The following is a 24323-nucleotide window of genomic DNA, read 5'->3' as shown; positions in this document are numbered from 1 at the left end:
CTGCCTCCCAAGTAGCTGGGACCACAGGCGCCCGCCACAACGCCCGGCTATTTTTTGGTTGCAGCCATCATTGTTGTTTGACAGGTCCAGGCTGGATTCGAACCCGCCACCTTGGGTGTACACGGCTGGCGCCTTAGCCACTTGAGCCACAGGTGCTAAGCCAGAGGATCACATTCTATGTTTGAATCCCATGACTATCTAATAATCCCTTACTCTTTTAAATTCATTGTCATTACACTAAATGCTTAATCTTTCTTTCACTACACATTAACTTCCTCCTGACTTCCTTAGGCAGCTTGCATGATACATCATTTCACCAACACCTAAAACTCCTCTGTTCTTTTTTCTCATACATCAGATTGCACGACAATACATCATTTCACCAACACCTAAAACTCCTCTGTTCTTTTTTCTCGTTTTCCTTTGACAATAAAGCCCCAACTCTGAATAAAACCAACTATCTATATAAAAACATGTCTATGCTTGTCTTGCCAGGTGAGATAAAAAAAAGTCTAGTCTTTTTTCTAAAGGGAAAAAAAATCACAACCAGACAGATTAGAATTATTATAAACTAGTCGTCCACAATTTCAACCAACCAGCAACCTTCTACATTTCTCTGGTCAGCATGCTCACACTCTGTGGAACCATCATTTTAAATTTTGTTTTCATTCTCCTCAACGTTCCAACTCTCTCCCTTCTCTCTTTACTCTTAGCAGATGACTTTGCCCCCAGTTTTGGAAGAAAAAGAAGATACAGGAAGGTAATTCCTCTGCCATCATCACTCAATCAATATAGCTATTCCTAAGGTGACCAGGGACCTACATGTCATAAATAAAATGATGATTTCTTACTCCTCCTCTCACCTGACATCTCAGCAGCCTCTGATACATTATTTGCTTCTTGAAACAGCCCTTTTTCCATGTAACCATAAACTCCAAATCTCCTCCTACCTTTGTTTTTGATCCTCTTTGTCTGTTTTCCTCCATACAATCACAAAGTATTTGATTTCCTTATGGTTCAGTCCTAAGTTATTTCTTTCTTACTCTATCTTGCTGCGGAAGGGATTCGCATCCAGACCTTACAGCCTAAACTATCATACTACTGCTGATAACTCTCAAACATATACTGAAGACATAAAGTATAGAAAATTTGTCAATTTTAGTAAACTACAAATAGTTCTGTATGGGAAGAGCAAACAATAAAGGATTTGAAGCCAGTTATGAGGATGCAGAGGTAGGCAGGATTCAAATCATGAGAGCTCTGTATCTTCACCAATGAATTTTAAGCATGATTAGACGTTTACATTGTAGACCTACATATAAATAGGAGGGACTTTTCATTTAACATGGTAAATTACATGCATTTCTCTATTCCTCAGTAAAACCTCATTAAATCAAACATAAAGGGGGAAAATAGAATAAATCCCCAAGTCAAAAGAAAGAGGATAGAAAAAAGAATGAAAAAGCAACAAAAATCTTGAAGCTGGAAAGCAGATGACCTTAGCATACAGAAGAGAGGAAGAAACTCAATCCCAAATGCCCATAGATGAAGATGCCAATTAAATACAAGATGAGTTTAAAAAAACAGAAAGAACCCTAGGCCAGGCGCAGTGGCTCATGCCTGTAATCCTAGCACTCTGGGAGGCTGAGGGAGGTAGATGACCTGAGCTCAGGAGTTCAAGACCAGCCTGAGCAAGAGTGAGACCCCCATCTCTTAAAAATAGCCAGGCTTTGTAGTCCCAGATACTTGGGAGGCTCAGGCAACAGAATCACATAATCCCAAAAGTTTGAGGTTGCTGTGAGCTATGACACCAAGGCACTCTACAAAGTGTGACAAAAATGAGATTCTGTCTCAAAAAAAAAAAAAAAAAAAACCTAGAAATATTCTGGAACTAGAGACCCCCACAAAACAAAAATGGCAAACAGCATGATGGAGGGAGAGGTTGATAATACCAGAATTGGTTTAAGTTTGTATAATGAGCACATAAATGTCTAGCCCAATAGCAAGGCAACTGTGTCTTTCCCACCCTAGTGAGAACACAAGCCGAGCCCAATAGCAAGGTGACTATCTCTTTCCCACCCTAGTGAGAACACAAAGTTTATTCTAAATAAAATGGACCTAACAGGCTCCAGACTCTGATACCATGCACATGAAAGGACAGGGAAAGCCCCATCCCAAAGCAGGAAGATTAAGCAAAAATCCACATTATAAATAGTTACAGCCACAGCCACATAACATCGTTAAACAAATAACAAAGTTATGCTAGAAAACACATGTAATGAGAGCATACTTTTGGGCTCAGTAATAAATATTTATACACAGCTATGATAATAGAAACAATGACTACTGATTTAACCAAAACATGAAAGATCTGGAAGATGGAAAACTGGGGTCCATCTTCAAAGTCCATCATAAAAGAAGGCGTATGTATAACATATTAAGATTTAAACTTAACAAATCAAGTCACAGGAATATGAGCATCTTGTTTGGCAAAAGGACAGTTCTCTAGAGAGCAGGGCACAAGGCTGAGCCAGAAACCTGATTGTTTTAAAGTTATGTGTTCTATAGCACTACTGAACTTTTAAAGCTATGTCCATGCATTACCTTGAAAAAATAAAAATAATTTTTAAAATGAAAAAGCATAGGAGATGTAGAGAGGATTAGGGGTGGGTAAATGACTATACAAGATATGAAAAGAATTATGACAGAGAAGAAAACAGAAGTACAAGAGGTATTGCCATGGAGTATGTGATAAATCTCCATTACTTTTTATCAAAAGGTACAACATTTTATTATTGAAGTTTTTTTTTTTTATTAAGTCATTTGTACATAGGTCAGGAATACATTTATGCCATTATGGGATTCAATGTGTCAATTATTTGTACAAATTGGACTGCTTACATCCTACTAGGAATTGCAAAGTCAGTACATACACATTTTTAACATGTGAAAATGTTAATGTTTAGCTATTAAACAAAGGAAAGAGAAGATAAAGAAATGACTAGGTTAGGAAGATGACTTTATGGCTTAAGAAGAGGCTACATTGTATTTACATGCTGAGGAGAAAGACCCAGTAGGGGAAGAGATGAGAGACAAAGTATGTGAAAAGTAGCTGGTGATGATAACCAGAAGACAGGAGAAAGAAAATTAAGATTTCTGCAGGACACCTGTTCTGCTATAAAAACGGGGACGGTAATAATGGATCATGTGGTCTAAGTTGAAGAGACAAAGATGAAAATAAGAGGGTAATAAACAGATTAAGGCAAAAACATATATATATATATATATATGGATATATATACTGTATATAAAGAAACTAAGTATACACATGTACATAAAGAAACAAAGTATCTCCAAAAGAATAAAGAACTAATGATATAAGAATAAAAAAGCAAAGGCTAGAAAAGTAAAAAAAATTTCTACAAAATTTCTGTACCCATGCCAAAACACACAAATGACATTAAAATTCTCTATGTAATAAGATTCTCTCACATTTGTTAAATAATCACAGTACCCGCAGACAAAAATGGCCTTCTATTATGATAAATACGAAGGTCTTTTCTACCAACTAACCATTGACATTTACTGTCTCCTTTACCTTGGTCAACTGCTTTTTGTTTTGCTTCTTCTATCCTTTTTAGTTCCTGTTGCTTTGCTTCCATGAGTTGTTTTTCTTCTTTTACAGGATCATATTTTATTCCTATAGGAAGCATAGAAAAGAATAATCTTAATTACCTTAAATATACTCATCCTCCCAAACAAAAAAAAACATTCTTTAATCACTAATTCAAAGTCTGTAAAAATTTAGAGTTAAAAACCAATTTAATTTGAATAATACCAAATTTAAATATTAAGGTAGCTCAAGAAATTCTCCAAAAGTATTCTGAACAAAGATTTTTCTTTCGCCAGGCATGGTGGCACACACCTGCAGACAAGCTACTAAGGAGGCCCCAGCAGTGAAGCCAGGACTCTGAGGTTGCAGTGAAACTATGATGATGCCACTACATTCTAGCCCCAGCAAGAGATGACCCTGTCTAAAAAAATAATGATAATTTTTAAAATTTGACTTACTAGCAGAAGGCACTATGAGTAAATAAATTTCTTCCAATACAGCTTCAACTGGTTGAGTATAAAGGTTTTTCCATGGAATTGTAAGTTTAAGATGACCTACAGTTATTTTGAAGGAAAAAAATAAAACAGGACAAAAAAATATTATTCATTTGACCTGCATTTACTATCATTCTATTTTTTGTTAGGCATCAGAAGAGAAACAAAGTGGCCTTTGTCCTTAAAGTTCAGTGACTTTACTGAAAACTATTTTATAACCAAAAACAATAAAGCTTTGTTGTGATGATCTGAAATGACTGTATTTATGTCAGTACCTTTGGAAACCTATGTAGATTATATTCTGAATATTTACAAGTTTCTATTTATAATGATCTGTAGCACAAATATATCAATATTCTTCCCTTAGTCAACAATCCTTGATGAAATAACTTTACATTTCCCTGATTATTACTCTAAAACTCCGTATTTTTCTTGTAATTCAAAAAGGTAGATTGTAAACATTATGTGTGGGTATATACATTTTTCATACATACAGTAATCATCATACATACATATACTAAACATTATATATAAAAAAATTCGCACATGCACACAAGTAATAATAAAAGCTTCTGTGCAATATTAAAAAATTATTCAAATTAATCAAAATATTTATGACAATCCAATAGCAAAGTACTTTCAAAAGTATTGTTTCCTGAACTGAAAAACGCCATGTATTGGTTCCATTATACAACTGACTCTACTTCAGTATATTGAGATTTTCACAATACTGTTTAAAAAAATTTTTCCCCCACAGTGAATCCCAAACACACATTTTTTGAATCCCCAAAAAATTATTTTTTTAAGTGTGAGTTTCTAGATTTAGGAACCACTGCTGTAATTGAGAAAAGGATCGATCACATGAATACCCTAGTAATTAGGAAGGAAAACAAAATCCACTTAGATCCATCATATTACATAACCCTAAAAATGCCATGTTTAGAAAACCCCCAAAGTGCGGGAAAAATATCTCATTGTCATGTCAGAGAAAAATTAGCTATCTAGTTTCTTAAAAAGGAATAATTTTCTGAGTTTTAAAATCAGAAGAAGTGATCATTTCTAATTTGTGTATAGACCAAAAATACAACCAAAACAAAATAAGTACAAATAAGTACATTTTTATTCATAAATGTACCAAATAAATTACTTAAAGCATACATATTAATACTCTAAAAAAGCAAGAACCCATCTCTAAAAACTCTATTCTAAAAACAGAATAAATAATTAGCCCAACATTGTGGTAGGCACCCGTAGTCCCAACTACTCAGGAGGCTGACGCAAGAGGATTGCTTGAGCTCAAAAGATTGAGGTTACAGAGAGCTATGATAACACCACTGTACTCTACCTGAGGGCAGAAGAGTGAAACTCTGTCTCAAAAAAACAAAATGAACTAAAAAAAAAAACTCCAAAAAGGCACATAAGCAAAAGGAAGAAGAAGAGTAACAAAATGTGTAAGTAATCGAAGAAACACAAATTAATAGTGTCCTATTTTCTTTTCTTTTTTTTTTTTAGCGTCCCATTTTCACACTAAATCTTTTTTAAAAAATTAAACATTTTTCCTTTCATTAGAAAATGTAGACTCCTTGCAGAAAACTGCCAAATTCACTAAAATATAAACAAGATGTAATTCTGAAATCCTTCCACCTAAGACAACTTCTAAAATGTGTATGTGTGTATTTATATTTGGTACATGTGTAATCCTGCATTCTAAATGAGGGAAACTTTGATCAATCAATAAAAGCCAACAACACTCAATAACATGATGTGGATAATACAGTCCCATGAAACTGACTATCCTACTGTTAACACTCATATACTTCTAATCATTCATCAAACTATGACTCCTCTATATGCCAGGTAATATGCTAAGTGGCAAGCATACAATAAAAATCAAGTCCATTTCTTCTTAAGAAATCCAGTGGCTATACAAAAAATAAATAAATAAATAATCATATCTTAAAAAGAAGGGTGTGGCCAGGCACAGTGGCTCATGCCTGTAATCCTAGCACTCTAGGAGGCGAAGGCAGGTAGACTGCCTGAGCTCATAGGTTCAAGACCAGCCTTAGCAAGAGCAAGACCCCAACTGTAAAAACAGCCAGGCATTGTGGTGGATGCCTATAGTCCCAGCTACTCAGGAGGCTGAAGAAACAGAATCACTTGAGCCCAAGAGTTTGAGGTTTGAGGCCACAGCACCCTACCGAGGGCAACAAAGTGAGACTCTGTCTCAAAAATAAATGAATAAATAAATAAATAGTTCTCTCAATTATCTTGAGTTTAGTCCAGTATACTTTCCACTATCTTATGTTACCACTGAAAATTACTTCATTATCATTTTTAACAAGATTAGACAAGAAAAAAAGAGGGAAGACAGGCTCTAAAGGAAACAGGTCTGTCTATTCTAATAAATTAATACTTTTTTTTTACTTTCTTGAATTAAGGTTAAACTTACACTGAAATATAGCAATCATTCTTGTAAAACGTACCAAAGAACAAATAAATTATTCTACAACATCCAAATATGTATTCACTGGATTATTATGGGACCAGAAGAAATAAGTGAGGTCAAATCAACTTGGATTATGAGAAACCTTTAGTATATGTGTTAACCGAAAAATTGAATAAAATCATAAATATAGCATGATTTTAAAGTATTTAAAATACATACATGTCAATAATCAAAAATATGTAAAAATAAAAATGTTAGGTCGAAAAAAATGGATGTCATTTTCTCCCTCTTAGTCTTGCTAAATTGTCTTTTAATTGAGGGAAGGGAGTGATAGAAATTTAGTCATCTACCAATATAAGATGATGAAAACTTTCTGCGGTATATATAGTCTAACACCAACCAACCACAAGGACATGAAACAATGAAGACTTTTATCATGTAATTTATATGAGCATTCAGAAGACCTTGTTCCTTAAGTGACACCAGTATAGCTTCAATAACATGATATAAATCCTACTACACAAAAACTACATGACAAAAAAATTTCAAAATCCTAACTAAAGACAGATTATCATGATATTTAAACCAGTAAAATTACAACATAATTTAAGAAACAAGGAAGTTTTTATTAAGCATGTTTAAAACTTCATATTCTTCCAGTTCTACTTAACCCATATAGTTAAAATATAAACAGTGGTAAAATAATGCAGAATAAGGAAAAGCACAATATTTTCTGGAAACCTAGAAAAACTTATAGAGCAGAAATGAGTTTTCAGATTGGCCCCTACCCACAATGTGTGGATGATCCAGACCCTATTCTTTATACCATATACCCAGTATCAATCAGAATACAGCAATGGTAACTAGTCAGAAGCCTACGAAACCAAGACAGTTAAGGTCACTAATTCAATTTTAACACCTAAGGCTAGGCACAGTAGCTCACCCCCAACACACTGAAGGGGCCGAGGCAGGAGGATCACTTGAGGTCAAGAGTTTGAGACCAGCCTGGGCAACACGGAAAGACCCCTCACTCCTGTCTCTACAAAATTAAAATAAAAAAATTAGCTGAGCACGCTGGCATGTGCCTGTAATCCCAAACCTGGGAGGCTGAGGCGGATGATCACTTCAGCCCCAAAGTTCAACACTACAGAGAACTATGACCTCACCATTGCACTGTAGCTTGGGCAACACAGCAATACCCTGTCTCCAAAAACAAAAGTGAAAAAGGAATATATGAATCTCACAATATTTTTATGTTACACAACTAAGCTCTACCTAGACGTAAACATGATTATTTTCAATAAATGACCAGAAACGTTAAAAAGATCACATTATAGAGATATTAGCCTTATTATTCTCATTGCACATCAGCAAAGAGGATATTTCGATAATAAATATGGCTTACCTATATGGCCAACTTTAACTTTAAATGGTACATCCAGTTGACTCTACAAAAAAAAAAAAATGTATACAAATATATACACATGCAAAGTATTAGTACATACCGAGTTCAACAACACAGTTAACTACACTTTTCTTCAAAAAATTATTTGAAGGACTTTTTAAATTAATTTTCACATTCTCTTTGCCATCAATGCTTATTTAAACATATATACATGCAACTGCAATATTATCCTCAAATCCATAAAATTCAGGATGCTTCTCTTTTTATAATTAGAGTCTACAGTAATACTGATCACATTTGATGGATAAAAGGACACACTTTTCAATAAATAGCACTAGAAAAACTAGATAATTCATTTGCAAAAACATGAAGCTGGACCATTATTTTGTTCCATATACAAACATTAATTTATAATGGTTCAAAGACCTAAACAGAAAAGCTAAAATGATAAAACCCTTAGAGGAAAATGCAATGGAAAATCTTTTTGATATTAGATTTGGCAATGATTTCTTGGATATGATAACAAAAGCACAGGCAATGAAAAAAAATAGTTGAAAGGTCGTTATCAAATTTAAAACTCCTGGGAGGTGCCTGTGACTCAGTGAGTAGGGTGCCGGCCCCATATACTGAGGGTGGCAAGTTAAAACCCGGCCCTGGCCAAACTGCAACAACAACAACAAAAACCCCTAAACAAACAAATAAAACTGTGCATCAAAGGACACTATGAGATATGGTAACCCACAAGAATGGGGGCAAATACGTGCAAATCATCAATATGCAGAATATATAAAGTACTCCTACAAGTCCCAATTTAAGGTGTCAAAATGAATCAGGAATAAGTATACGTAAGTAAATGCTACAACATTACAAATTCACCATAGTTAAAACCTACCAGGGCATTTTCTTTAATTTGAAGATTCTTGAGGGCCACAGCTCCTAAAAAACAAATTGAAAAAAAAATCAAAACAATCAAATATTTTTCATTTTAAGAAGTATGCTTTACTCCTAACCATCATACTAATGAAAAATAATCATAATACACAACAGAAAACAGAATCTATGATCTTTTTTAGCTTACTTTTCTACCCTGTCTACAATAGTAATGTCTGACCAAAACTTCACTTATTTTAAGTTGTAGCTCCATGTTAATGTATACACACATTTTAATTAGAATTATATGACCAATATGAATCGAACAAGGAAGCATGACGTAAGATCAATATATAAAGACTTGTATTTAAATATACCTGTACTGAATGGCTCAGGGGAAAAACCGTTAAAAATCCAAAGTCAATTAGCTCCAACATATGTAATATAAAATCCCCAAATTCAAATGCACAATAGAAAATGAGAAAAATAACAGAACATAATATCCGAGAACTGTAGGGCAATTATAAAAGCTGTAACACACAGGTGATGAGGAGTACTGAAGGAAAAAGGAAAGAAAGAAAGTAGGAAAAAAATCCAAAATTAGTAATAAAAATGCCATAGACTCAGGAAGCTCAAAAATCACCAAGTAGGATAAATACCAAAAAAACTACAGGTAGGTATTATCCTAATCAAACTGCAAAAAAATCGAAGACAATTTCAAGAGAAAGCAGTGAGGGGGGAAAAACCTATACAGCTACAAGTAGAACTGTATCACACCTCTTTATAAACCATGAAGGCAAAAGGAGGAAAACACGTGAAGTGTTGAATGAAAACAGTAACCAGTCCAGAATTTTATATCCCCTGAAGTTACCCTTTGAAATTAAAAAGAAGAGGGAATGACATCAGAGAGATGGCAATCTAGGCAGCTATAGGCCCTCATTCCCCCAAAGAAACTTCAAGTAAACAAAAGCTCTGTGGGGAACTCTACAAACCAATTAAGGATCTATAGCTGCCCAGCAAATGTGCAAGGAAGAAAAAAAAAAGATGACACTGTTAACAGTACAGGGAAGTCTCTACAGTGCACAAGGTGAAAATGTGTCCGTGGACTTACTGAAGAACTAGAGCAGCAAACCCTCAGAACAAGAAATCGTGTCAGGTTCTGAAATCAAAAAGAGACTTCTGAGACCAAAACCACTTTGTTAGTAAGTGAGATGGCTCTAAAGAAACAGTTTAAAAACCCATCCAGCAGAATGCCTCCTCATCCCTACAGGAACCAATTCCTGGTCCTTCAACTGCTTCTGATGTTTCTTCTCACCTAAAAAAATACAGTATGGTACACAGTAGCCTTTTATTCAAAACACAACACTGCAGGTAGAAATGAAAAGCCTGCTGCTGTTGGTTGCTGCTCTTGCTTATCAGCTGACACAGGTATGCTAGAGATGCTACTGTCCTGCTTCCTTACACATGACACACTATTTTACTGTACTGATGGTCTGTTTTATTTCTTACTGTTAAGTACATGTGAATAGTGTAAGAAAATGCTGCTATTGGCAGCGTATCAATTAAGACTCAGGAATAATGATGCCAAATAACTACAGATTGTCCACATAAGTGACTGAGATAGTGATATTGCTGCTTTTGTATGGTTCAATGTACACAAACTTTGTTTCATGAACAAAATTATCTAAAATATCGTATACAATTACCTTGAGGCTATGTGCATACAGTGTATGGGAAACATAAGTGAATTTCATGTTTAGACATGCACCCCATCCCCACAACATCTCATTTATTTGCAATTATTCCAAAATCTGAAAAAAATCCAAAACACTTTTGATCCTAAGCATTTCAGGTAAGGGATATTCAACCTGCACTAGTATTAGACATACAGAGTTTAAGTCAAAACCTGTCACAAGAAACAAAGGAAGGCATTATACAATGATAAAAGACACTTCACTAAGAAGGTATTATATATTAATATAACATACATGCACCAAAAATCAGACCACCAAAACACAGAAAGTAAACACTGACAGAACTGAGAAAAATCTATCACACTACAATAACAACTTCAATGGATAGAGCCATCAGGAGATTAATAAGGAAACAGAAGACTTGACCAACACCATTAACCAAATGGATAAAAAAAATACAGAACACTTAACCTAACAACAGAATATATACTTCTTCTCCAGTGCACATGGGACATTCTCCATGACACACCATATGTTAGGACACAAAACAAATGTCAAAAAGTTACAAAAGAGAAAAGAAGACATACAAAATGAGCAAAAAGATACTTGAAAAAATGTTCAAAACCAATCACCAGGCAAATGCAAATGAGAACTACAATGAAATATCCCTTTACTCCAATTAGAATGGCTATTGTGAAAAAGATAAAGAATAACAAATGCTGCGTGGTGCCTGTGGCTCAGTGAGTGGGGCACTGGCCCCATATACCCAGGGTGGCAGGTCTGAACCCTGCCCCAGCCAAACTGCAACAAAAGAAAATAGCTGAGTGTTGTGGCAGGTGCCTGTAGTCCCAGCTACTCAGGAGGCTGAGGCCAGAGAATTGTCTAAGCCTAAGAGCTGGAGGTTGCTGTGAGCTGTGACGCCACAACACTCTACAAAGGGCAACAAAGTGAGACTCTGTCTCAAAAAAAAGGAATAACAAATGCTGGCATGACTGTGAAGAAAGGGGAACTCTTACACACTGTTGTTGAGAACTAAATTAGTATAACCATAATAAAAGTGGTATGGAAGTTCCTCAAAAAATTAAAAATGGAACTATCGTACCATCTACCAATCTCATTACAGGCTAAATATCCAAAGGAAATAAAATCATTTTGTCAAAGAAATAGCTACACTCTTGTGTTTACTGTAAGTGTTACTCATAATTGCCAAGATATGGAATCAAATGACCATACTTTGCCATGTACAATGTGCACTTTTTCACCCACATTTTTAAGGAAAATGTAAGGATACTCATACATGGGTAGTACAGCTTAGGAGCAGAGGAGTCCAGCAGGATTCCTGGGGCTGCCAGAACGTATGATTCCAGTCTGGAAGGATGCTGGATCCTGTGGGAGCCAGCCTAAGAGCCTTCAGTGAGCACCATGATCAGGAGAAGGGGGTGGTAGGGCTGAAAAGATGATCTGCGGCCATGTGGGGTGAAGGCCAAGGCCCAAGGCATGACTATGTGAAGAGGACAAGGAGCCCCATGCAGATCCCAGGGACCCACCTGACTGCCCACAGGCCAAGCTCTCTGGGAAGCTCCTGCCCCACCAGCCACACACTTAGCCATACTGGCCGTGGTCCCCAACGTGGCAAGGAGGAAAAGCTCCCAGAAGGGAGAGATGGGTCAGCCTTCACAGAGCAGGCAACTGGAGCCCAGCAGTGCAATCTGCACATGGGGGTACCATGGGAGCACTAGCCTCTCCAGATATGCCTCTCCTGGCTGACAGCTGGCCACTTTTTCCAGGGGCATTTTCCTGAATGTTGAGGCCAAAAACATAAAAATGTAAACAGGTACAAAAAAGCAGGTGTGCATTATACACAAGAGTACGCTATACACAGGAAATACCGTAAGTGTCCATCAACAGATGAATGAATGAAGAATATGTGGTATAAGTACACAACTAAATACTACTGCCCATAAGAAAAAAATGACACCTTGCCCTCTGTGGCAACATGAATGAACCTGGAGGACACTTACACTAAGTCAAATAAGCCGGACATGTACAAATACCACATGGTCTCACTCATAGGTAGAATCTAAAAAAGTGATACCTGGAAGGAAAGAGTAAAACAGTAGTCACCAGAGACTGGGGGTAGAGGGAGAGTAAGAATAGACTGGTCAATGGATACAAAGTTATAGTTAGACAGGAGGACTAAGAACCAGCCTTCTGTTGCACAGCAGGGTGACTGTAAAGAATACTGTATTGTATAAGTTAAATTAGCTAGAAGAGAGAATTAGGATTTTTTAATACTCTCACCACAAAAAAATACAAATGTTATGAGATGATAGACATGCCAGATTCCAACTTCATCATTACACAGTGTATACATGTACTGAAACACCACACTGTATTCCATATATATGTAAATTATTATATGTCAAATAAAAACAAAACTCTTTTACATTTTAAAAGGTTTAAATCATTCAAGGTATCTTTTCCAATAACAATGGAATGAATCTAGAAATAAACAGCAGAAGAAAAACAGAACAATCCACAAATACGTGAGCATTAAGCATTCTTAAAAAACGGGCCAAAAGGCTCAGTGCCCGTAGCTCAGTGGGTAGGGCACCAGTCACATACCCCGGAACTGGCAGGTTTGAACCCGGCCGGGGCCTGCTAAAAACAACAATGACAACTACAACAAAAAAATGGCCAGGTGCTGTGGCAGGCGCTGTAGTCCCAGCTACTTCGGAGGTTGAGGCAAGAGAATCACTTAAGCCCAAGAGAGTTTGAGGTTGCTGTGAGCTGTGACGCCACAGCACTCTACCCAGAGACTCTGTCTCCCAAAAAGAAAAAAAAAGGGAGTGGTGTCAAAGAAAATATCTTGAGACTTACCACTGTAATTAATAACATACAGTGAAAGCAGTACTGAGAGGGAAATTTAGAGCTGCAAATGCTCACATTAAAAAAGAAGAAATATTCCCAACCATCTATTTAAATTTATACCTGAAAAAAACAGAAAATAAAATTAAGCCCACTTCCAGTAGTAGGAAGGAAATAATAAAGAATAGGGCAGAGGTAACCAAAACCAAGAATTAGTTTTCCAAAGAGATTGATAAAATTAACAATTTGGTAAACTACCAAAAAATGTCATATACCCAAATAACTAAAACCAGAAATGAAGGTGCCTATAGCTCAGTGAGTAGGGCACCAGCAACAGACACCAAGGCTGGAGGGGTAGAGCCCAGCCCACGCCCTCTAAACAACAATGACAACTGCGACCAAAAAATAGCTGAGCCTTGTGGCAGGCGACTATAGTCCCAGCTACTTGGGAGACTGAGAGACGAGAATCACTCAAGCCCAACAGAGTGAGGTTTCTGTGAGCTGTGATGCCACAGAACTCTACCCAGGGCAACACAGTCAGACTCTTGTCTCAAAAAAAAAGAAAAAGAAAAAGAAAGAAATAAAGGAGCTATTTATTACTATCAATTTTCATACAAATAAAAGATATTATAAGAAAGTACCATGAACTGTACAACAACAAATTGGATAACCCAGACAAAATGGATAAATTCCTAGAAACCTAGCTGAATGTTGATAAAAACCTGTTACTACTAAGGAGATTGAGTCAATCAAAAACGTCCTAACAATAAAAAAGCCCAGGACCACATGGTCACTGGTAACTTCTACTGTACATTTAAAAAAAAAAAAAAAAAACGAATTAATACCAATCCATCTTAAACTCTTCAAAAAACCTGGAGAAAGGAACACTTCCAAACTCATCCTATGCGGCCATTACTCTAATACCAAAGCCAAATAAAGACATTCAAAAACAACTGCACACCAATACCCCTGATGAATACTGACACACAAATCATCAACAAAATACTAGCGAGCAAGATCCAACAGTGTATTAAAAGGATTATACACCATGACTCAATAGGATTTATTCCTAGAATGCAAGAATGATTCAACATAGGAAAAACAATGTAATACACCACTAAAAACACACGATCATCTCACTGATGCAGAAAAGAATTTGAAGAAACTCACACATTTTCATTACAATGAAACATCCAACAAATAAGGAACAAAAGGAAACTATCTCAATATAATAGAAGCCATGTTATCAAAAGCCACAGCTAACAGTCTCAACTGTGAGAGGCTGAAATCCTTTCCTCTTAAGTTCAGGAATAAGATAAGGATACTCACTTTTGCTGCTTCTAAACAACATAGCACAGAAAAACACAGCCATAGCGATTTAGCAAGGAAACAAAAGGCATCCAAAATGCAAAGAAAAAGGTAAAATTATCTCTGTTCACAGATGGCATGATCTTACATGTATTACAAAAAACTCTGAATATTCCACCAAAAAAGAGATGCTAGAATTAAGGTATTCAGCAATGCTGCTGGATACAAAATTAACACGCAAATATCAGTTTTGTTTCTAAACACTAACAATGAACAATACAAACAGGAAATAAAACAATTCCATTTACAATAGCATCAAAAATAATAAAAATACTTAGGAATTAATGGAAGAGGCTAATTATTTGTGCACTGAAAACTATAAAATGTTCCTACACGGAATTCAAGACACAATGTATGACAATCCACGTTCCTGTGTTGCAAGACTTCATATTGCTAAAGTATAAATACTATGCAAAATGATCTACAGATTCAATGCACACCATATCAAAATCCCAGCAATTGTTGAAGAAATACAAAAATCCATGCTTAAATACATGTAGAATCTCAAGGGACCCGGAACAGCCAAAACAATCTTTTAAAAAAGGAATAAAGAAGTTTCATATTTTCAGACTTTAAAACTTACTAAAAGCCACAATAATCCAAACAGTGTAGTACTGGCATACAAACCCACACACCAGTGGAAAAGAGAAGAAATCTAGAAATAAACCTTCACCTATTTAAAATATAGCCAAATAATTTTCAACAAGAGTGCCATGACCATTACATTTGGAAAGAACAGTCTTTTCAACAAAAGCTGTTGAAAGAACTGTATATAGACAACAAAAGAAGTGAATCTTTATCTTACACCATATTCAAAAATTAACTTAAAATGGTTCCAAGAATTACATGTGAAAGTTAAAACTATAAAACTCTTAGAATAAAGCATTGGGGGAAAGCTCCATGGCACTGGATTTTGCAATGATTTCTTGGACAAATGATTTCATGACAACAAATGCAGGCAATAACAGAAAAAACATAGGTGAATTGGACTTGATCAAATTTAAAAACCTTTGTACATCACAGGACACTACTGACAATATATAAAAATATAAATCCTGTATCTGATAAGCTGCCAGTATCCAGAATATATTTTTTAAAACTCCTACAACTCAAAACAAATACCTGATAAAAGGTGGGCAAAAGACTTAGACATTTCTCCAATGAAGATACACAAATGGCCAATAGGCCCATGAAAAAATGCTCAACATCACTAATTACAGAAATGTAAATGAACACCAGAAGAAAGTACCTCATACCCATACCTATTAGAGTAGCTACGATACTATCAAAGGAAAAGAACATAGGCGGAGCCCATAGCTCAGTGGGCAGGGGGCCAACCACACACACCCAGCCTGGTGGGTCTGAACCTGGCCCAGGCAAACTAAAACAATAATGACAACTGCAACAATAAAATACCCAGGCATTGTGGTGGGCACCTGTAGTCCCAGCTACTTGGGAAGCTGAGCCAAGAGAATCGCTTAAGCCCAAGAGTTCAAGGTTGCTGTGAGCTGTGACACCACAGCACTCTACTAAGGGTGACATACTGGGACTCTGTCTCAAAAAAAAGAAAAAAAATTAGATTGACCATATGATCTAGCAATTCCACTTCAGGTATATACACAAAAAATGTGAAAGCACAGACTCAAAGAAAATAGTTACGTTCCAAACAGCATTCTTCATAATAGCCAAAGGTGGAAACAACCCAAATATCCTCCAACAAATGAATGAAGAAATAAAAGGCAGTGTGTGCAAACATGCAGCAGAATATTTTTCAGCCTGAAAAATTATTGAAACTCTGACATATGCTACGACATAGATGAATCTTGAGAACATTAGGCTAAGTTAGAAAGGGCAAATACTGCATGAATCTCCTTACACTAAATACTGAATAAGGAGTCATTGCTTAATGGGTACAGGGTTTCAGGTGTGCAAGATAAAGAGCTCCAAAAGTGGATAGTATGATGGTTTGCACAACATTGCAAATGTATTTACTGATGCTGAAGTGTACGTTTAAAATGATTCAACAATAAATGTTATGTGTATTTTACCACAATTTTTTTCAATGGGAAGGGATAATAAAGGAGAAATAAAGCCTTTCCAAGATAAACAAACTGATATGATTTGTTACCAGATCTCTCTTGCAAGAAATGTTAAAAAAGAGTTCTTCAGAGAGAAGGAAAATAATACATCAGCAGTTCAGACTTAAAGGGGCTTTAGAGAAGTAATAAATAAGGGTTAAATTAAGTCTTGTATTTTCCTTATTCTTAAATAATCTAGTAGAAAACTAGTTGTTTAAATAGTAATTGTAGCAAGAGATTGGATGATTACAGCTTATGGATAAGTGAAATTAAAGACAAAAATGGTACAATGGGTGGAAAGGAGAAATTTGAATATTTATTATAAGACAAGTCCATTATCTATGGAGCAGTATAGTGTTACTTGAAAGTAAACTTACCTTAGTTCTAAATGAATACCACATACTTTAAGATAACCACTAAAGGCTCAGCGCCTGTGGCTCAAGTGGCTAAGGCGCCAGCCACATAACACTTAAGGTGGCAGGTTCGAATCCAGCCCAGGCCGCCAAACAACAATGATGGCTGCAACCAAAAAAAATAGCCAGGTGTTGTGGCAGGCGCCTGTGGTCCCAGCTACTTGGGAGGCTGAGGCAGGAGACTCGCTTGAGCCCAGGAGTTGGAAGTTGCTGTGAGCTGTGGTGCCACGGCACTCTGCCCAGGGGGATAGCTTGAGGCTCTGTCTCAAAAATAAAAAAGATAACCACTAAAAAAAAAACATATATATATATATAAAGACACATAATTGGTACGCTAAGAGAGAAAAAAACCAAAACCATACAAAATGCTCAATTAAAACCAGGAAACCAAAAGAAGAGGGATTTTTAAAAGGAAATAAAGAGGTATAACAAACAGAAAACAGCTATAAATAAGATATTGTCAAACAATAAAGTTTTTTCTTTCTATTCTTGCAAGGAGGAAGGGAAGGTCTCTAGAGACAATAGGAATTCAATTAACTTGAGCAACCAACCTGTTCTGCAGCTTTTGTTTATGTTGAAAAGAAGTAAGGCTGAAAGAATACACATCATACAACCCTATTAATACAAAATTTCAGAAAACTCTAATCTAACACACAGTAACAGACAGTGAATCAGTGGTTGCTTGAGAGTCAGAAGAATGAAAGAGGCAAGAAGGGTTAGGTGTTAGGGATTTCCAAGAGGCACAAAGAAAGCCTCGAATGTGGTAGATATGTTCATCATCTTGACTGTAATCATGATTACTTTTGTGGGCATACACGTATATGCCAAAACTTATCAAACTATAGATTGTAAATATGTATATTTTACTATATGTCAATTATACCTCCATAAAACTGTTAATATAGATTAATTATAAAATATAGATAGCATATGGATGTCTACTGTAAAAATCTCATACTATTTGTAGTAAAATGTTCCATCACCTTCAAAGTTCTATAAAAGTATTGTATCTTAGAACACAGATATAAAAATAATACTTAAAAAATTAGAATTGGTAATTATCACTAGACTGTTAAGAATCACTTGTTTAATTCTCCAGTGTATTCTTATCACAGTTAAGTGACTTCTTAACATCAGAAACTATATCCTAATTGAATCTTCATCTTCCTGTGCAGCCCCCTGGTATAAAGGGTATGTAGTAAGACTCTATTATAAAGAGAAAACTGGACTCAGCACCTGTAGCTCAGTGGTTACAGGGCCAGCCACATACACAGAGGCTGGCGGGTTCAAACCAGGCCAGGGCCTGCTAAATAACTATGACAACTACAACTACAACAACAAGATAGCCAGGCATTGTGGCGAGTGCCTGTAGTACCAGCTACTTGGGAGGCTGAGGCAAAAGTATAGCTGAAGCCCAAGAGTGCAAAGTTGCTGTGAGCTGTGATGCCAGAGTACTCTACTGAGGGTGACACAGTGAGACTCTGTCTCAAAAAAAATAATAAAAAAATTTTTAAAAGAGAAAACTGAGAGATTAACATTTTAAAAACACAATATGCATATTAGTTAAAAAACAAGAAATCTGAGTCTCTAAAGTTATATAAAGATACCAAGCATTGAAAAAAATTACTAATTTTCAGAGTATCATAATTTTGGAGAATGAAAGAAAATATATTTGGAAGACTTAATTAAAGAGCTATAAATACAAAGTACAGACACTTCCTGTGTTACAAATGGTAATTCTATCATAAACGCCACCCTTGCTACTACTCCTGTCTCTTTGACTTTCTAATATTTTTTCCCTGACTGTCCTCTTAAAATGCATCCAGCTGTGCATCACAATCCCCAGTGTGATTTGCTTAAAAAAAATTTTTTTTTGATGTCCCATTCTAGATAAACGAATGATAATCTCTGGGGAGGGGTTCAAAAATCTGTATTCCTAACAAATACCTATGACTGATTCTGATGCTGCCCAGCTTTTAAAGGAAGTATGGGAAATGCTAAATGCTTGACAAAGTTCAAAGAATGAATCTCAAACGAGTCTATGAAATATTATAACCTCCATAACTTGATAAATGAGAAGGTTGGAGAATTATAGAGATAAAAAGTATACTTTATCAACATCAAAATTTGCCAAAAGTCAGTTGTGAAATTTTTCTTTTTCTCTTCCTACAAAGTAGATGCTTCCAGCAATCAGTCTACTTAGTCTATTGGACCCAGTATAGTAGCACTCCTCTACTGCAGGATGATAAAACAGGTTTCTGGAAGCTCTTCATTCATATATAATGTTTCTAAGGAAAAATAAATTCTGATTTCCAAAGAATCAGAAACAAGTTTTCAGAACACTACCCATTATTACTACTGCCTTAGTACCAACTGACACTTTAATCATAAAATTAGCTCAATTATTACACAAACCCTAGCAAAAGCACATATTTACAAGTTATAGGTCCTTCACACTAGATCATAAAATATTAAGTCTATCATCTTAAAATTTTTCCTATATGGCATTTATTTTCTATTATCAAAATTTTCAAACAATGTTTTTTTTTTTAAAAAAATACTCTTAAGTTCATCAAAAGTTACTACTTTTGAGGCCAGGCGCAGGTGGCTCACTCCTGTAATCCTAGCACTCTGGGAGGCCACGGCAGGTGGTTTGCTCGAGCTCAAGAGTTCAAAACCAGCCTGAGCAAGAGAGCCCATCTCTATTTAAAATAGAAAAAACAAGCCACACATTGTGGTGGGCTGCCTGTAGTCCCAGCTACTCAGGAAGCTGAGACAAGAGGCTCTCTTGAGCCCAAGAGTTTGAGGTTGCTGTGAGCTGTGACATTACGGTACTCTACTCAGGGCAACAAATGAGACTCTGTCTCAAAGAAAAAAAAAGTTACTACTTTTGAAATGCTCAAAAGATATCTTTTAATACTACTCCACCTATTAAAGTTTTATCTATCAAAATATAACCAATTTCTATAGATAAAACTGACATGTTATTGTAAAAATTATTTAAGAAAAATCAAAGTTAGAGAAATCACATTACCTGTTAGATTTAACCAAAAAGCTACAGTAATCAACACAGTATAGTATCAGTGAAATGATGGGACAAGCAGACCATGGGGAAAGAATATAGCCCAAAAATAAATCCAAAGGATGGTGCTGGACAACTGAATATTTTGCATCCACATGTAAATAATTCTACTTCAGCCTTCATCCATTCAAAAAATGAATCAAAAACCTAAACATAAAACTTCTACAAGAAAACATAGGAGAACATCCTTGTGACTCTGGGTTAGGCTAAGATTTCATAAATATGACACCAAAAGCCATAATTTTAAGAACTTTTAATAAACTGGACTTTATTTTAAAAATTGCTCTGCAAAAGACAGTGGGAAAAGACAGGAAGAAAATACTGTCAAATCACCTTATCTGACAAAAAACTCGTATCCATAATATCTAAGGAACTTAATACTCAAGAAACACTTGAGTAACAAGAAATACTCTTGTTACTTAATAAACAAGAAAATAAACACTTTGGAAAAAAGTTTGGCAGTGTCTCAAAAAGTTAAATATAGAGTTGCTATATGACCAAGCAATTCCACTCCTAGGTACAGAGCCAAAAGAATTTAAAACATATGTCCAGTAAATTCTTAAACATGAATATTCATAGGAACATAGTTAATAATAGGCAAAAAGTAAAAATAAACTTAAATATCTATCAACTGGTGAACTGATAAACAAAATGAGGTATATCTGTACAATGAAATTAGTCAACTATAAAAAGGAATAAAATACTTATACATCAATCAAGAGAGGCAAACTGTGAAAATATAATGATGAACCGTATCATATAATGATGAAAATATAAGATGAACCTTAATCATATCATTAAGTTATATGATTCCATTTAAATGAAATGTCTGGAACTGGCAAACCCATAAAGACAGAAAGCAAATGAATGGTTTCCAGAAGCAATGTAGGAAGGAATGGGAGGAAATGGGCCTGAGGTTTATTTGAGGGATATCAAAATATTCTACAATTAGACAGCAGTGGTGGTTGCATGATTCTGTGACTATACTAAAACACTGAATTGTACATTTTAAAAGAGTGAATTTTATGATATGGGAATTGAATCTAAACAGAGAAAGAAAATGAAAACAACCCAATTTAAAATGGGCAAAAGATTTGGATACTTCACAAATGCAAATACACAGAGAGCAAAGAACAAGAAAAAATGCTCAACTTCACTAATCACTAAGGAAATACAAATTAAAATCATAATGCTTTATACCACAACATACCTATGAGAAAGGCTAAGAAAAAATTTTAAGGACAATATCATGTATCAGTAAGATCACAGAGTAGCTAAAATCTGAACTGATGCTGAGTGAGACTGGAAAATGATAAGATTTTCTTACAATCTCTTATCACTACTAAATAGTCGTTTAACATAGGACTCCACAAATCCACTCTTATTTACCCAAGATAAGTAACAATTTATGTTCACACAATAGCCTGTACATGTTTGCAACAGCTGTATCCATAATATTAAAAAACTGAATTATCTTTCAACTGGCCAAGAGGCATTTATAGTACATCCATGAAACAAAACATTATTCAAAAATACAAGAATGAATTACTGATGTATGTAACCCATAGATGACTCTCAAATGCATTCTAAGAAATTAAAGAAATGAAACTAAGAAGCCAGACCCAAACATACCAAAAAAGCACATTCATATGCACTCTGGAAAAGATAAAACTACAGGGATGGAAACAGATCAGCAACCAAAAGGAGTTGTGGCGGGGTGAACCACAAAGAGCGCAGCAGAGGGAATGTGGGGAGCTTGGTGGACTATTTACTGTGACACTGTCACCACAGGGATACATGCCTCTTAGCATCTGTCAAGTCAGACAGAACTGTACTACCAGAGATAATTTTACTGTAAAATAAATGCACTTTATATTAATCCACTGATTAATCACAAAACCCCCATATTAAACGCACGAGCAATGCTCCACTAAGGATTAAAGCTCCCTCAAGTGTTTGTAAGGCTTCCTTCTGAGACAAATGGAGACAAGTTTTATTATTTTCATTTTGCTACCGAGAAGTAGCAAACAGTCTGCAACTTTCTAGGACCAGTCAGAAAGGCAGAGCTACAGCTTATGGCCCTAGTTTGTGTAGTCCTTTTTATCATGGTACCAAACACCAACAATAGAAACAAGTAACAATTCTCTTTTCAAACTAAATTACTTGTTTTACCTTGTTTCATAAAGGAAGAGTCAAGATAAACAAGTGTTTTAGAAGGCGAAAATTGTGTGCATAGCCAAGAATTGTTAAAATTATTTTTAAATGTATAATATACATTATACATAAAATATACAGCATATAATTGTACATTAATATAATACATAGTTCACACAAAAAGTAACCGTCTCCTCTGGCCTAAGAAATCCATATAATAATGGAGTCTAGTTTCCAATAGGTGTTTAAAATTAAATGAGGGTATAATATAAGAAAAAGAAACACTAAAAATGAGACTCTGAACAAGAAACAACAGAGCAAACGGAACCAGTAAAGTTTCCATGTTTCACCATCTAAGCAGAGCAAGGGCAAGTTCATCCCTGTCTCCCTGTCCTTCATAGGTCTGAGACTTTGCACAGCGCGCCTGTTGTTTAAAAAAAAAAAAAATCAGCAACTCATTCTGACCCACAAACCCCAAAACAGTGAAAATGGGACACATTCCTGGGTCAGGTCGTGAGCTAAAAACCCACAAGCAACCGTCTGAGTTTTTCTCCACGTGAGGTTCCTTTTCATTAGCGTCAGAGTTTCTCTCCACGTGAGTTGCCTTCTCCCGGTCGGCGGAACCCTAGCGAGCAAGCCGGAGCCCGGGCTGTACAGCCAGAAGAGGGAGCAAGAAACGCCCCGAAGTTCGCCCTGCCGAGCCGGGAAGGAAGAAGAGCGCGTCTTGGGTCACGGCGCCCTGCCTTCACGTGCGAAGCGGCGTGCGACAATCTGTGGGCTCTCCAGGCCCTTCGTCACAACGCAAGGGGGAAAATGACAGGGACAAGACCAAACCCAGGAGCGTGACGTCGTCCTCCTCTCTCAGCACTGGACGAGGGGCAGAAAAGGGCGCCTCATCGCGATTTTAACTCTAGACTCGTGGAACCCACGGCGGGCTCCCTGAGCTGCTCCACTGGGAAAAGGCAGACCTTTTCATCCCGCACCCACTACCCTCCTCTTCTCCCCCAAGCCCCCCCCCCTTCAAAAAATAAACAAGCCGCGGGCGGAGGCCTGGGAACCGCCGCCGGCTTTACGTAACTTGACCCGCAGGCGGGCGGGACCGCGGGCGGCAGGTGGCAGCACCAGGCGAGCGGGGGCCCGAAGTCCCAGGCAGACAGTACCCGGGCTCAGGCAGCTCAAGGGCCGGGAGGCAGGCGACACGGGAGAGGCAGCGGTCTCGTTACCTTTCCAGATGCCCAGAGACAGCTGGGATGTGTCCAGGTCCACCACATAGTCCCCCAAGATCCGGTTCAACACGTCCACGGCCAGCGACTCGAATACCATTTTCCTCAGCAGCGGTGGGCACGGTGGCCGCCCAGCTGCTCCGCGCTCCTCTCCCTGCGCCTCTGTCCCCGCGCCCCTCCCACGAGACGGCTCGGTTCACCGGCTCCGGGGCGGCTCCGGCTGCGGCGCCACGGCTGGCCGGATGCGCAGCCCCAGCGCGAGCCCGGTAAGGGGCGCAGGCGGCCGCTCGCTGCACGCGTGCGCAGCTCTGCCCGCTGGTGGGGGCGGAGCGCTGCGCGGCCCCGAGCGCGCCACCCCGACTGGCGAAAAGGGCGGCTGCGCGGCCCCGAGTCTGGCGCGCGTCCCTTTCGGGCCGGGCTCGGCTCCTCTTTCCCGTCGGCTCCACCCCCTCTTCATCTCTTGGCAACGGACACGTGTCAGGAGCTGCAAAATTTGTTCCGACCCCGCCCCTACTGCAGTCCGACGGTCCCCCGGGGCGTGGACGCGGCGCCGCAAGTAGCCGGGACTGTAACGCCCCTGTGGCCCCACAGAAGACTGTGTTCCCCAGCCCTGAC

The 24323-nt window shown here is 37.2% G+C and overlaps 1 protein-coding gene across 3 annotated transcripts in view; it reads right to left on the bottom strand.

Annotated features, from left to right (window-relative positions):
* Nucleotides 1–24068, bottom strand: part of VPS13A (vacuolar protein sorting 13 homolog A) — a 223662-nt gene extending 199594 nt beyond the window's left edge. For 2 of the 3 annotated variants that reach the window (XM_003782963.1, XM_003782964.1), the window contains exons 1-5: nucleotides 23709–24068; nucleotides 8851–8894; nucleotides 7959–8001; nucleotides 4072–4167; nucleotides 3599–3700 (exon numbers count right to left, since the gene is read on the bottom strand). In XM_003782963.1, the coding sequence (XP_003783011.1) occupies nucleotides 3599–3700; nucleotides 4072–4167; nucleotides 7959–8001; nucleotides 8851–8894; nucleotides 23709–23808 (385 nt within the window). In that variant the 5' untranslated portion in view covers nucleotides 23809–24068. The remainder of the gene's footprint in view (nucleotides 1–3598; nucleotides 3701–4071; nucleotides 4168–7958; nucleotides 8002–8850; nucleotides 8895–23708) is intronic. The other variant, XM_023508036.1, reaches the window with a different exon arrangement.
* Nucleotides 24069–24323: the final 255 nt, after the last annotated feature.

The sequence above is a fragment of the Otolemur garnettii genome, unplaced genomic scaffold (genome assembly GCF_000181295.1).
Source record: "Otolemur garnettii isolate 467f Iridium unplaced genomic scaffold, OtoGar3 scaffold00006, whole genome shotgun sequence".
NCBI classification, from domain to species: domain Eukaryota; kingdom Metazoa; phylum Chordata; class Mammalia; order Primates; family Galagidae; genus Otolemur; species Otolemur garnettii.
This window is presented reverse-complemented; position numbering and strand designations above follow the sequence as displayed.